This window comes from Coregonus clupeaformis, chromosome 30 (assembly GCF_020615455.1).
Source record: "Coregonus clupeaformis isolate EN_2021a chromosome 30, ASM2061545v1, whole genome shotgun sequence".
Taxonomy (NCBI): domain Eukaryota; kingdom Metazoa; phylum Chordata; class Actinopteri; order Salmoniformes; family Salmonidae; genus Coregonus; species Coregonus clupeaformis.
This window is the reverse complement of record NC_059221.1, coordinates 25,190,914-25,205,297: the sequence shown is the minus strand read 5'-3', so window position 1 is coordinate 25,205,297 and position 14,384 is coordinate 25,190,914. Positions and strand designations below refer to the sequence as shown.

The following is a 14,384-nucleotide window of genomic DNA, read 5'->3' as shown; positions in this document are numbered from 1 at the left end:
CTTGTAAAAAAAACTAAAACTACGTTAAACCATTTTGTATTATAAAACAATTTTACACTGCTTTGCATAATGTTTTTACATGACTTATCTATATGAATAAATATATTGTAAACAATCCTGCCAGTCGGCATTCATCGGTAGGTAAGGCGAACGTGGAGTCTCGAAAACAAGAAAGGAAAGCTTAAAGGAAAATAAAAACGTTATGAATACAACAATGATCTCAGTTTGGTACCATGCTGAGCATTCTATTTGTTTGTTGTTTTTTTTACAATGTGACGCAATGCTTTGCTGTATAGCTAGCTAGCTATCTGGTGAATGTAGAAACTATAGTTAGGCCTTACACTCTTTCTGTCTTATTGCTTTATCTGTTGCTTTGCTGGTAGAAAATAAATGTTAGTTTTTGTTTTCTTTCTCTGGAAGTTATAGAATTGGGTTTAAACTGGGAGGGTTTTTCTTTCTCTGGAAGTTATAGAATAGGGTTTTTCTGTCTCTCTTTTGTAGGCTCAAGTGCTTGATGCTGTTGTGCCACATCTGAAATGATCAACTGTCAAACACAGTTAGTCGGCTCTCTTTGTCCACCATTTTTATTATAAGAATTGTCCCCGTGCCCCAGCACTAACCCCACCACACACACACACACACACACACGTACGTACACACGTACTCTTACACACTCCGTGACTAGTTTTACTGTTATTATATCAACAACACTTCCTGTTTAGCCAGTGTGCACTAATCCAGCCTCTTTACACTACAAAGAACAACTAGCAGTAGCTGTTCCCAAGCTTATAACCTTCAACACAATGGCTTCAATTGGTTTGGTGACACCGTCTCACGTTTGTTATTTTCAACATGAAGTATCTACGTAGATTGTATTGTTTTTCCCAATTTATTGTTATTACATTATTTTTTTTATTTAACCAGGTAAGCCAGGGGATGGAATATTAATTTACCCTTCTATCTATCTAACTTGTGGGTTTTTTGATCATTTTTAGTAGTGATGATCATATTTAGGTGATGTGTTTTTGATCTCTCTCTTGGGTGAAGTTTAAATAAGTGTCATTTTTATTTATTTAATTGCCATTAGTAAATCGTTGCCAATATTTAATACCTGCCTGTTACAGATCTCTTGCTCTCTCTCAACGGAATACTAGAGTTATTCCATAGATAGTAGTAAACCTACTATCTGGACCGGTTTCCAAGACACAGATAATCTCCATTCAGAAGGCCTTTTAGTCCAGGACTAGGCTTTATCTGTGTTGGCAGACCGGCCCTCTAAGGCAGCCCAATTCAGATGTTTTGTTCAATTAGTGGCAAAAGATCAGAATTGGGCTGCCTGTGTGTAAACACTGCAGGTGTATAAGTAGGTTCCTGTTGTCTCTGGTTATGACATGGCAGATGCATCCATAGCTTATGTAGAGCTGCAAAAAACATGTTTTGGTCTAATGTACGTTTTTTTTTTTGGGACGCCACGGCTGCATTTGTTAAAACAAGTTATTGAGGGCATGTACAATGTGCTAAGCCAATGTCGGGGATGAAAGAATGAATATATATAGCTTTATTTAGGATGTGAGCCTAGTTGTACACATTAAATGGATCAGATGGGAGAATGGTGGATGAATTTAAATGTTGGTTTGTCATATATTTGGCTATCAATAAAGCATTCCTTTAAACAAAGGAGAGTTGTTGTTAATGTTCGAATTTGATCATTCAATCCAAAATATTTTTTATAAAGCCCTTTCTTTCCCTCAACAGTTCATGAAGTGCTCTACAGTTACCTGGCCTATACCCAAAAGCAAGAGTGCAGTGGCCAGGAAATGTCCTAGAACAGGGATCAGCTACACTGAACAAAAATATAAATGAAACATGTAAAGTGTTGGTTTCATGAGCTGATATAAAAGTTCCCAGAAATGTTCCACATGAACTAAATGTATTTCGCTCAGATTTTGTGAATACATTTGTTTACATCCATGTTCGTGAGCATTTCTCCTTTGCCAAGATAATCCATCCACCTGACAGGTGTGGTTTATCAAGAAGCTGATTAAATGGTATTCATTGAGGGGAAAACGTTTAACAATGTCAACTTAATAAAAGGCGTCTGGTAAAAGAGCGACTTACAGTTAGTGAGTGCATACATTTTCATACTGGCCCCCCGTGGGAATCGAACCCACAACCCTGGCGTTGCAAACGCCATGCTCTACCAATTGAGCGACACAGGACTTTATATCCTGGCATACACTATATATACTGTACAAAAGTATGTGGACACCCCTTCAAATTAGTGGATTCGGCTATTTCAGCCACACCCCTTGCTGACGGGTGTATAAAATAGAGCACACATATATGCAATCTCCATAGACAAACATTGGCAGTAGAATGGCCTTACTGAAGAGCTCAGTGACTTTCAACGTGGCACTGTCATAGGATGCCACCTTTCCAACAAGTCAAATTTCTGCCATACTAGAGCTGCCCTGGTCAACTGTAAGTGGTGTTATTGTAAAGTGGAAACATCTAGGAGCAACAACAGCTCAGCCGCTAAGCGGTAGGCCACACAAGCTCACAGAACGGGACCACTGAGTGCTGAAGCGTGTAGCGAGTAAAAATCGTCTATCCTCGGTTGCAACACTCACTACTGAGTTCCAAACTGCCTCTGGAAGCAACGTCAGCACAATAACTGTTCGTCGGGAGCTTCATGAAATGGGTTTTCATTGCGGAGCAGCCGCCTAAAATCACCATGCGCAAGAGTGGTCTAACTAGCTACCATTGGACTCTGGAGCAGTGGAAACGTGTTCTCTGGAGTGATGAATCACGCTTCACCATCTGGCAGTCCGACGGTGTCCACAATCCACATACTTTTGGTCATGTAGTGTAGTGACTAAAACATAATTTAATTAGAAACCTGTCTTACATTTCTATACAATCTCATAGGCATACATATTTTATGCTTGGGAATACTTGGGGACAGATTTCCTAAATTAAAATCACTTGGGGCTGATTTCCTGGTGTTTTTACAGTCTTTGATGTCAGCGAATGAAAATTAAAACACACAAATGTTTTATTATAAATGTTTTTGCGCCTAAAAGTTGGGGGCCAAATAAAATCACCCCTGGGCCAAATTCGGGTTGGGGAACCCTGGCCGATTTCAATGTGAAAGTAGCGGAAATAGTATTTGTAACTAACACGTTGCAGTTTCTCGGGTCTTATTGTAACACCCAGAGACCAAAACGAGCCATTCCCACAGATAATTCATTACTTTGGTAAGATATGGGTGTAAATTGTTTCCTTGGGCGCTTTTGTGGTGACCTATAATATATTTGTTTTAAAGCTAAGGGTAAGTTACATGTCTTGAGCTGTTACAGTACCAAATGCCAATCCGCACAAAGCCTAAATAAATACCATACAATTCACAGACCTTAATGTAGCCGAACAATGAATGTTCTCCATTTATACCCTAAACCCACTGAACATACCCGTTACAGCTAGAAGGGCTATAAAAGCTGTAGACATTAACACCCCACTAAGTTTCTTCCTTAGCCTGTTGATAAAACAGTTGTTCCCTGACCGGGAATCGAACCCGGGCCGCGGCGGTGAGAGCGCCGAATCCTAACCACTAGACCACCAGGGAAGTAGTAATATATTGGAGACCTAAACGTCACTAAACGTTCCTGAAGCAGATGTTCATAAAACAAAACGTATTAAAAATGTGATAGCTGTTGACAGATACATATTTATTTATTTACTATACTTTATAAATAGTTTGTCACAGAGATCTAGTTGGCGCAAATTTTCTGAGCAAACAAATTCAGTCAACCCACTGCACGTCGTGCACGATCAACGATCAAGCCCCGCCTAGTCTCACCAGCGCTGTCACCTAGTATAAAACCGCTCCCCAATCCTTCCTTCTGGTAAAACGTTTACTGCAGACAAAGCTGACTATCGCAGGTCGTTAGAGGGTTTTATTTACCCACAATTTATTTTCAAATGGGCCCCGTCGCCTAGCGTTAACTCCCCTACCAGCCTCGCCGATTGAGTTGGGTGCTATTTAACATCAGCACGTCTCTGGGTAACAAAAAGGTGAGATTCGCTCGAAATGGCAGTTTGATGATGGAGAATGCAGCGATGCTAAGTTAGCTAGCTAATGCTAGTGATGCTTGTAGAATATGTGGTTGTTGTTTTGGACATTTGCTTTTGTATGACAACGGCACGAAGTCATCGTGATTTCAATCTTCCAGACGATAATTTTTTTGTATGTAATTTGTTTTCAACTACGCTCATTTTCATGTTATTGTTTGCCAACGTTGCAAGATTTCCTTTTGACATTTTACCCGAGAATGTCATTTTTTTTTGGCCTTTCGTCCCAAATGGACATCATGTTCTTCTAGCTAACGTTAGGTAGTCGAGTTGGCTTTTTCTTCAGCAACAGACCACCAAATGATGTTCTGTTCTTTTTCTAAACCCGACTTTGTCATTTTCATTCACATTTTTAAGAATGGGGAAATTGTAGCTATCTAACGTTAGCTAACGTAGTTATGTACCGCTGTTGATTGAAATCATGGGTTAGGCTTAAATCGAATGGCCCTTGGTCCCTAGGTTTAGCACCCCCACATGAGTGAGAAATTGTCATTTGTGTCTAGTAGTATTGGATGCCTAAAAGTCACAGAACAGATAGTGGCCTACATACTAACATTTTGAGGCAGCCTTGCCAGTAATGATTGCCTCCAATATTGATCATTTCAGCTAAGTGTGAGAGGTTACTTATTTCTTGTTACTGTATGCATTTAGCCAGCCATGCATTCTAAAGAACTGAATAGGAGCTAAATCATTGCCAAAAACGTGTGCAATTAATGTCTGCCTATGTCCAAATGTCTCCCGTTCTTCCAGGGTTTCTATCTAACGCACGATTCAACAAGGTCGGGAGAATGGCAGCGATCAACGCAGGCGGTTCTCTTGTGGCTACCCATGACTACTACCGAAGTGAGTAGCTCTCGGGCCGGGGCATGTCTTTACAAACTTAGCCCTCAGGCCCTAACTCAATCGAGCTCCATCATAATTCACTTCAGTCTTCAACAGTCGTTTGTTTTCTCAAGCCCTCTTAATGTCCTCTGATAAACCTAGCTTGAGTCCCAGATCTGTTTGTGCTATCTTGCCAACAATTCTGTCACTGTCACACCAAATATGACAATGCAAGGAGTTGGCAAGACCGCACAAACAGATCTGGACCTCGGTCTAGTCGGATCTCTTGACTGTACTCATTCAGAGGGTTGGGTTCATTTAAATGCGGAAGACACATTTCGGTTGAATGCATTGTTGTGCAACTGACTAGTGTATTCTCTTACATTTTAGTCATTTAGCAGACACTCTTATCCAGAGCGACTTACAGTTAGTGAGGGAATACATTTTCATACTCTCTTGTATTGGGCAGAGAGGGGCCTTGTGAGGTGAATGGGTTATCTTATCTCTGCAGTGCATTTGTTGCCATGTCTACTGCCTAGACCAGGGGTCACCAACAAAACTGGCCTACTAGGTGATAAAATAAAATACAAAATATTTATTTTGTATTCTTTGGGCCCCCCAAACATTTTTGGAAGGGATTTAGTTTTGTCAAACTGTACAATTTAATAATAATTAATATGAGTGGCGTGCTCCTGAGTGGCGCAGTGGTCTAAGGCGCTGCATCGCAGTGCTAACTGTGCCACTAGAGATCCTGGTTCGAATCCAGGCTCTGTCGCAGCCGGCCGCGACCGGGACACTCATGGGCGGCGCACAAGTCGTCCAGGGTAGGGGAGGGAATGGCCGGCAGGGATGTAGCTCAGTTGATAGAGCATGGCGTTTGCAACGCCAGGGTTGTGGGTTCGTTTCCCACGGGGGGCCAGTATAAAAAAATATGTATTCACTAACTGTAAGTCGCTCTGGATAAGAGCGTCTGCTAAATGACTAAAATGTAATATGCCACGCTTTTATCCGAAGCGACTTAGTCATGTGCGCATGCATTTTTCCGTATTTGTGGTCCCGGGGATCGAACCCACTACCCTGGCGTCACAAGCGCCATGCTCTACCAATTGAGCTACAGAGGACCACAATCACCAGGAAGGAATTCATCCAAAAATGTGTTTAATGTATGAAATCTGTTCCCAAGTATTCCCACAAATTAAAATAAAAAAGAGATGTGCTTGTGTCTCAATGTAATCTAGGTATGAAATGGTTGTTTTCGATGCGCGAGTAGCACAGGAGATGTTGATGGAACTTCGGTAGCATTTTCCTTTATTAAAGACCACAGCTATAATAAATGCAGCCTCAGGATATGTGGTTTCCAGTTTGCACAATGTCCCGTGTAGTTCCTCGAGAGCTGTCGCAGTGTCTGCTTGGGGGGGGGATATACACAGCCGTGACGATGACCGATCACGCCATGAGTAGTTAATCGTGAAACGTACACCTCCACCTTTTATTTTTCCCGGAGAGTTCTTTATTCCTGTCTGCGCGATGGCTGGAGAACCCAGACGGCTGAATGGACGGGGATACTATATCCAGAGAGCCATGATTCTGTGAAACCGAGTATGTTACAGACCCTGATGTCTCTCTGAAAGGAGATCCTCGCCCCGGAGCTCGTCTACTTTATTGTCCAGGGACTGAACGTTAGCGAGTAATGTACTCTGAACCGGTGGATGGTGTGCAGGTCTCCTGAGTCTGACTAGGAGCCTTTTTCCTCTTCTCTGGTGTCGGCGTCTTGACGCAGACCGACAGGAGAGTACATTTTCTGATGATAGACAGAGCAACGTGAACTTGTTGGGGATCACACCTCTTGGTCATGAATGGGTTTTATTGTCCAGTCCTATCCTGATACAGTGACCGGAGTATGGATTGATCCTGTGACAATAGCCTAGGCTGAGAGTGGGCTTGTGTTGAGGGTGTTGAATGTGTTGAACGAGACCTTTTACATTCCTATTGTGTTAACTTTCCCCAGGGCGCATCGGCTCCACCTCCAGCAGCAGCTCCTGTGGTAGTTCAGAGTACAGCGGGGAAGTCATCCCACACCATCCAGGTACATAAAGCAAGCATATGGGCGACGGGGGGGGGGAAGGGACCGTGTCCAAGGGTGGTACTGGGAGTTCACGAACTGTGATGTCATCATATGTCACATAATGGGTTACCACCCTGCTATGTAATGTAAGATGCCACCTGTTGGTGATGAATGGCTTTGTCCATGGGGGGTTGGGAATAACACAAGACTGCTAGAATATGAATTTCCCATCCAGGTTGAACAGTGAAGTTGTATTGTATACAGTTGGCTATGTGATTATAGGATATGATTATAAAGTCAAATGCACATCATTTCCATGGGGTGCTTGGCTGGACAAATCATAGCCAACCGTGTGTGTGTGTGGTGGGGAAAGGAAATTGAGTTGAACAATGAATGTCCTCTTACAACCTTAAACTGCAACAGGTGATGATTTGTCACGTACAGCCTAGCCCGATGAGTGATGATAGGGTTGCCTTGCTGGGAGTCAGCCAGTGTATCCTCTCAGTTGACTGGTCATCTTTAAACCAACATAGTGTGTCCTAGTATTACGTAGTAGGGCCGTGACGATACCAGTATCGCAATATTTTTTTTCCCATGGCAAAAATGAAAACACGAAGCAGACCAAACTATTTGGTCCTTTTAAAAACCTGCCTTATGTAAAATATTGTGTGCTATAGCCTGGAAAATAAATAAATAAATGTGACTCTGGATGACAACATAATGATGTTTTCCTAAAGAAGTTCCATCTGCTTCGTGTCTTGTTTCCTTGCCACGATACTAAAAGGAGTATGGCGATGCTGGTACGGTCCCGGCCCTACTACATGGTAGGCCTTTTTTAAGGTCGGTGACCATAGGATTGCCTTGCTGTGAGTTGAGTCATTCAGTTGGTGTTGTGTCAGAGTTAATTCTGGCACCGTGCCCTGAGGCGGCAGCAGAGAATGGTTGTCAGTTTTTCCTTGTCTGCTGAAGCTTGACATGTACACAGTGGTAAGGTCATTTAGTGAGGTATTCTTACTTACAAGCCCTTAACACTTATTTTTCTTAACTGCATTGTTGGTTAAGTAAAAAATAGATTAGTTAAAAAGCAGGGGGGGGGGTGCAATGCAAATAGTCTGGGTGGCCATTTGATTAGCTGTTCAGGAGTCTTATGGCTTGGGGGTAGAAGCTGTTGGGAAGCCTTTTGGACCTAGACTTGGCGCTCCGGTACCGCTTGCCGTGCGGTAGCAGAGAGAACAGTCTATGACTAGGGTGGCTGGGAGTCTTTGACCATTTTTAGGGCCTTCTGACACCGCCTGGTATAGAGGTCCTGGATGTCTTATGTTTACTAATTTAGACATTATGAACTACAGTTGTTTTAAATGTGACATGGCACTTAGTTGGACCAATGACCTGTTGAAAGCGGTAATTATTATGATCCTAAATTCAAGCAGTATTATTCCATTTGGTTTTATGGTAGGTCAGAATTCTACACTGACTGCCCCACTTTGTGCCTGGTACCACCTACCACACCCACAAAGTACACAGTCCGCTAAATACTGAGTGCTGTCGATCTCAAATCAAATGTTATTTGTCACATACACGTGTTTAGCAGATGTTATAGCGGGTGTAGCGAAATGCTTGTGCTTCTAGCTCCGACAGTGCAGTAATATCTAACAATTTCACAACATATACACACAAATCTAGTAAGGAATGGAATTTATGTATGTATGTGACAAGCAATGACAGATGTTGAGGCGTTGTGTCGTTTTATAGATTCGCGTTTGACCTAGTTGTAATCCGTTTCTCAGGTCTGCCCAAACAAGACTCGGGACATTGGTGGGCAAGTTTTTTCTTTGGGAAGCAGAACCAGCCAGGAATGACCCCTCTGACAGAGGAGGCCCAGCAGAAGTAAGTTGAAGTGGGTAACTGGGAGAAATGTGGGGGATTGGACTTTCTCTTGTGAAACATCTTCAAAACACTTCTCTGGTAAAATGCCAGATTTTTAACTTTTAGGCAAAACATTAGGAAATGTAGCTGCTTACATTCTTTCTATGATAAACATTTAGAAATATATTGGCCATGCATCGGTTTTGCAAGAAATACCTTGCTTTTTCATTGTAAGCTCATTTACTTGTGTGGCTGCCAGCCAAATAGTGTTGCACTTCTATTGTCATCTGATGACGGTGAAGCTATTTTTCTGCCGAATGTGTTGCACAAATGTATTTTCTGTGGAGGAAAACTATAGTTGCATGTCCCTGATCACTCTTGAAGCAAAAGAAAAAACACTGACTTTCAATATAAAACGCTGCCCCCCTATCAATAGACCGCTGGACTCCCCTGCTCCTGCTTTCTCCTGTTGTGCTGTGTACAAACAAACACGTGACTGGCTCAACTGTTCTGGAGAACTACCAATGTTCCCTGTAGCTCAGTTGGTAGAGCATGGCGCCTGCAACGCCAGGGTTGTGGGTTCGTTTTCCCACGGGGGGGGGGCAGTATGAAAATGTATGCACTCACTAACTGTAAGTCGCTCTGGATAAGAGCGTCTGCTAAATGACTAAAATGTAAATAAGCTTCATAATGTGACCAGTGAAAGGAAGAACGCGTTCTGTTTTATCTCCTAATGTACTGCACAAGTTGACTGCAGGGATTTACTTAAAGTAGCTACAAATATAAATATTTATTTAAGTTTTGAAACAATATTGGAAAACCATCCCCTGGCTAGTTCCAAATACCCTGGTAAATACAGTATACCGCCTAATACCTTGTGTGCGTTGCTGTGCTAATAATGTTAAGAAATGCTAGTTTATCAACCTTTTTTTAAGCTAAACGTTCTGATCTCTGTTGCATCTGATTCATTTACTTTTTACGGTTTGTATTTAATGTATCCTAGGCTTACTGGCTGTATGACTGTGGGATCTAGCTTCCCACAACTGTCCCAGAGTCTGTTTGGGCTATTTCTTTCACGACAACCTGACCAATAGTAGCAAAGTGTACGTACTCTATGGGGGATAGTGGATTGACTGGCTCATAGGCGGCTCATCCACAAAGCAAGGGGAAGCTAAGCGTTCCCTAAGTAAATTGAATTAAATTGCCATGCAGAAAAATAATTCAAAATGGGCTACTAAAGCATGATTTGGCCCCAGAGGATCGTTCGCTTTCCGAAGCCTTAAAGTCCTGAAGGAAAGACGGAGCACACCATTTGGGCAGCGCGCGGCAAATACAAAGTAGATGGTTTTGAGTTTGCGACTGTCAGTGAGAAGTAGAGCGTCATATCGCAATATTACACATTTACAGTATGAAAAAATGTATGCACTCACTAACTGTAAGTCGCTCTGGATAAGAGCGTCTGCTAAATGACTAAAATGTAAAATGCTTTATTATAAAGGTTGCATTTTTATGGTGAAAATTTGCTGTCCCAAACGTTACACTCTGGCACGCCTACGCATAGGCTAATGATTTTGCTGTTCGTTACTCGTCTTGTTGGCTGAGAAAGTAAATGTGCAGTTATTCTAACATGTTCAAAGTGTACATCAGAATTCGTTTTTTTTAAAAAAGGACCGCACATCGTTGCATCCTGTTAATATGAATTACCATAATCTAAATGTGATTTCTGTCATTCTGAGCACCGTGGGTGGACGCCCTAATCAGATTACACACCCAATGCATAAGGGTCCAGTAGATTTCTCAAATGTCCAGTAAATTTAAAATGCTGCCGGTCAAATGTCCGGTGCCACATTTTCATAACGGAAACCCTGGTGTGTGTGTGTACTGGCAGTGCTTGCTGAGGGCATTTATGAGCCAGTGGTCCTCTCCTTCCCTCCCATCACTTCTCCCCCATTTTTTTTTTTTTTTTTAAATCTCTCCTTACCTACTATTCTCTCCCTCCCCATACTTTCCCCATTTCCTTTTTCTCTCTCGACGAGAGACTGGCGCCAAGCAACGGTCCCCTCCACGCAGACTTGCTCGAAACAGCTTGTCATCACCGGTCGCATCCTCAATGCAGTCTCAGTTGCTGCATATCAAATTGTTACTAAGAACCTGGGGTTTCAATTTTATTGAAGTTTTGATTTTTAGTTTCATCAAATGGAGAGCGCGGTGAGAGGAGACTCTCCGCCGTAGCCAAGCAGAACACCCAGCTCTCCCTCAGTAAGCTAACGTTAGCTAGCAAGGGTCCGTCACTATGACCGACAGCTTTCTGACACACAGTAAGTCATTATCCTCATGGCAGTTCTATCTACAACATTAAGCAAGGTGCACCCTGCTGAATACAACCCTGGTTTTCCTTGCTCTCACACTCAACCTCTCCCCCCCCCTCCCTGTCTTCAACCTCCCCCCCCTCCCTGTCTTCAACCTCTCCCCCCCCTCCCTGTCTTCAACCTCTCCTCCCCCCTCCCTGTCTTCAACCTCTCCTCCCCCCCTCCCTGTCTTCAACCTCTCCCCCCTCCCTGTCTTCAACCTCTCCCCCCCTCCCTGTCTTCAACCTCTCCCCCCCTCCCTGTCTTCAACCTCTCCTCCCCCCTCCCTGTCTTCAACCTCTCCTCCCCCCCTCCCTGTCTTCAACCTCTCCTCCCCCCTCCCTGTCTTCAACCTCTCCCCCCCTCCCTGTCTTCAACCTCTCCCCCCTCCCTGTCTTCAACCTCTCCTCCCCCCCCTCCCTGTCTTCAACCTCTCCTCCCCCCTCCCTGTCTTCAACCTCTCCCCCCTCCCTGTCTTCAACCTCTCCCCCCCTCCCTGTCTTCAACCTCTCCTCCCCCCTCCCTGTCTTCAACCTCTCCTCCCCCCTCCCTGTCTTCAACCTCTCCTCCCCCCCTCCCTGTCTTCAACCTCTCCCCCCCTCCCTGTCTTCAACCTCTCCCCCCCTCCCTGTCTTCAACCTCTCCTCCCCCCTCCCTGTCTTCAACCTCTCCTCCCCCCCTCCCTGTCTTCAACCTCTCCCCCCCTCCCTGTCTTCAACCTCTCCTCCCCCCCTCCCTGTCTTCAACCTCTCCTCCCCCCCCTCCCTGACTTCAACCTCTCCTCTATCCCTGGGAATTGAACTGGAGACCTTTTGCATTGCTAGTGCTAAAGTCTGAGCTACACAGGACGTTCATTACCTGACCACTCACACTCAACCTCTCCCTCCTCTCTCTTCCAGGGCGGCGGCCATGACCGTGACCAACGGCCAGGTGACGTGCGTTGCCAGGGAGATGGCGATGACGAGGCAGGTCAGCGACGGCAGCGAAGCCGTGAGGTCCCAGCCGGGGAGTCCACCTCCCTCCTGAGAGAGGGGACAAACGCTAGGAGACGGAGGCTGCGTCCCCGTCCCCTAGACACTTGACTCTGTTCCATCCTCCGCACTAGCACACTACATAGAATGTATGCCTGTTACATCACTTCATACTAGGTAGTATGCTAGTGTAGATATTGGAACAGACCCCCTTAACCCTTGACTGTGGATTTGTTCCAAATGGCACCCTGTTCCCCATTTTTTTTTTTCTTTGTGCACTACTTTTGACCAGGATCCATTGGGCTCTGGTCAAAAGTAATGCGTTATCCACATTAGCTACATAGAATGCATGCCTGTTATATTGCTTCATGCTAAGTAGTATGGATATTGGAAGACACCCCTCTTTTAGTTTTGTCTTTAGTAGGACAGGCTGCCAATGAACTTTTTTTTGTAACTGTTTTTTGTATCTATGAACAAATATTAAAAAAAAGTTTTAACCTACCTTTTTTTTTTTTACATTTGTACTTGTCTGTGACAACGTGGCGCACTCACAACTTTTGTTAACCTCGTCACTTTGTCACCCTGTGATCGCAGATGTCCAGTAAAAGTTGCCTCAGCCTAATTATGGACTTGTCTGTCATTTTCTGTTTCTTTCAAAAGGAATTTATCGCTCTGAAAAAAATACTGAAAACAATCTCCGTATGCCAAACAGAGTCAACATTAAACCTGGGCACTCAAGTGTCCGACTGTCATGCTGAAACAGAGGTCCTCTGTAGCTCAGCTGGTAGAGCACGGCGCTTGTAACGCCAGGGTAGTGGGTTCGATCCCCGGGACCACCCATACACAAAAATGTATGCGCACATGACTGTGTCGCTTTGGATAAAAGCGTCTGTTAAATGGCTTATTATTATAAATACTGGAAACCGACCATTGATATGCATGCATCCTCATACCTTGTCTGTGACTTATGGATCCTTTAGGCAGTTATGGATCTGAAATGCTAGAAACAGACCATCCCTCTACCAAGTAGAGTAAGTAAATGGGATGTCCATTCCTGCCATGCTGTGTGACGGTTCTTCTGGAGGCTTAGGACGATCCAGAACAGCCAACTGCTATGTGAGATTTAACAGCGACGTGAGAAGTATGTCTAGTGGAGGTGGCTTCCTGCTGCAAGGCACCGTACTGTCCGAATTTCCATTACGCTGTTTCTCTTGAGTCAAGACCCAATATTGCGCCGACACTGATAGGTTCTACTCCGGTACAGTACTCCGATACGGACGCAGAGAAAAGCTCAAACCAGATTTATTTATTTATTTATTCACCCAACAGGAGGCCTCCCCTGTACAGGGTAGTGCTACAGAGTCAATCTTATCTACAGTACATGGGGTGGATGACCCAGGTTGGGTCAGATGGCTGTCTGCCTCTGTTCTCCTTTTTGAGATATGATTCCGTTATCTGCATCTTATCCTCACTCCTCTCCCCAACTACGACATTGAAAGCCATCTCCTCGCTTCCCACAGAAACTAGCCAGTTGGACAGCAACTCGACCTTATCATAACCCAGACCGATGGCTACCTTTTTATGGAATCATTCTTGCACTCTTGAGACAGTCCCCTTCTGTACTTTCCCTACGCCTAAATGCAATGTACACTGCTCAAAAAAATAAAGGGAACACTTAAACAACACAATGTAACTCCAAGTCAATCACACTTCTGTGAAATCAAACTGTCCACTTAGGAAGCAACACTGATTGACAAATTTCACATGCTGTTGTGCAAATGGAATAGACAACAGGTGGAAATTATAGGCAATTAGCAAGACACCTCCAATAAAGAAGTGGTTCTGCAGGTGGTGATCACAGACCACTTCTCAGTTCCTATGCTTCCTGGCTGATGTTTTGGTCACTTTTGAATGCTGGCGGTGCTTTCACTCTAGTGGTAGCATGAGACGGAGTCTACAACCCACACAAGTGGCTCAGGTAGTGCAGCTCATCCAGGATGGCACATCAATGCGAGCTGTGGCAAGAAGGTTTGCTGTGTCTGTCAGCGTAGTGTCCAGAGCATGGAGGCGCTACCAGGAGACAGGCCAGTACATCAGGAGACGTGGAGGAGGCCGTAGGAGGGCAACAACCCAGCAGCAGGACCGCTACCTCCGCCTTTGTGCAAGGAGGAGCAGGAGGAG

General features: G+C 44.2%; 1 protein-coding gene and 1 non-coding gene across 2 annotated transcripts; one reads left to right on the top strand and one right to left on the bottom strand.

The window, feature by feature from the left end:
* Positions 1–3,553: 3,553 nt before the first annotated feature.
* trnae-cuc lies at positions 3,554–3,625 on the bottom strand. Its single transcript has one exon. It is a non-coding gene; the product is annotated as a tRNA-Glu (tRNA).
* A 266-nt stretch (positions 3,626–3,891) lies between these two features.
* On the top strand, positions 3,892–12,825 carry LOC121546159 (pancreatic progenitor cell differentiation and proliferation factor B-like). The gene is made up of 5 exons (XM_041857210.2): positions 3,892–4,074; positions 4,882–4,974; positions 6,962–7,039; positions 8,806–8,905; positions 12,132–12,825. Exons 2-5 carry the CDS (start codon positions 4,920–4,922, stop codon positions 12,256–12,258), a joined length of 360 nt encoding a protein of 119 aa, XP_041713144.1. The 5' UTR covers positions 3,892–4,074; positions 4,882–4,919; the 3' UTR covers positions 12,259–12,825.
* Positions 12,826–14,384: the final 1,559 nt, after the last annotated feature.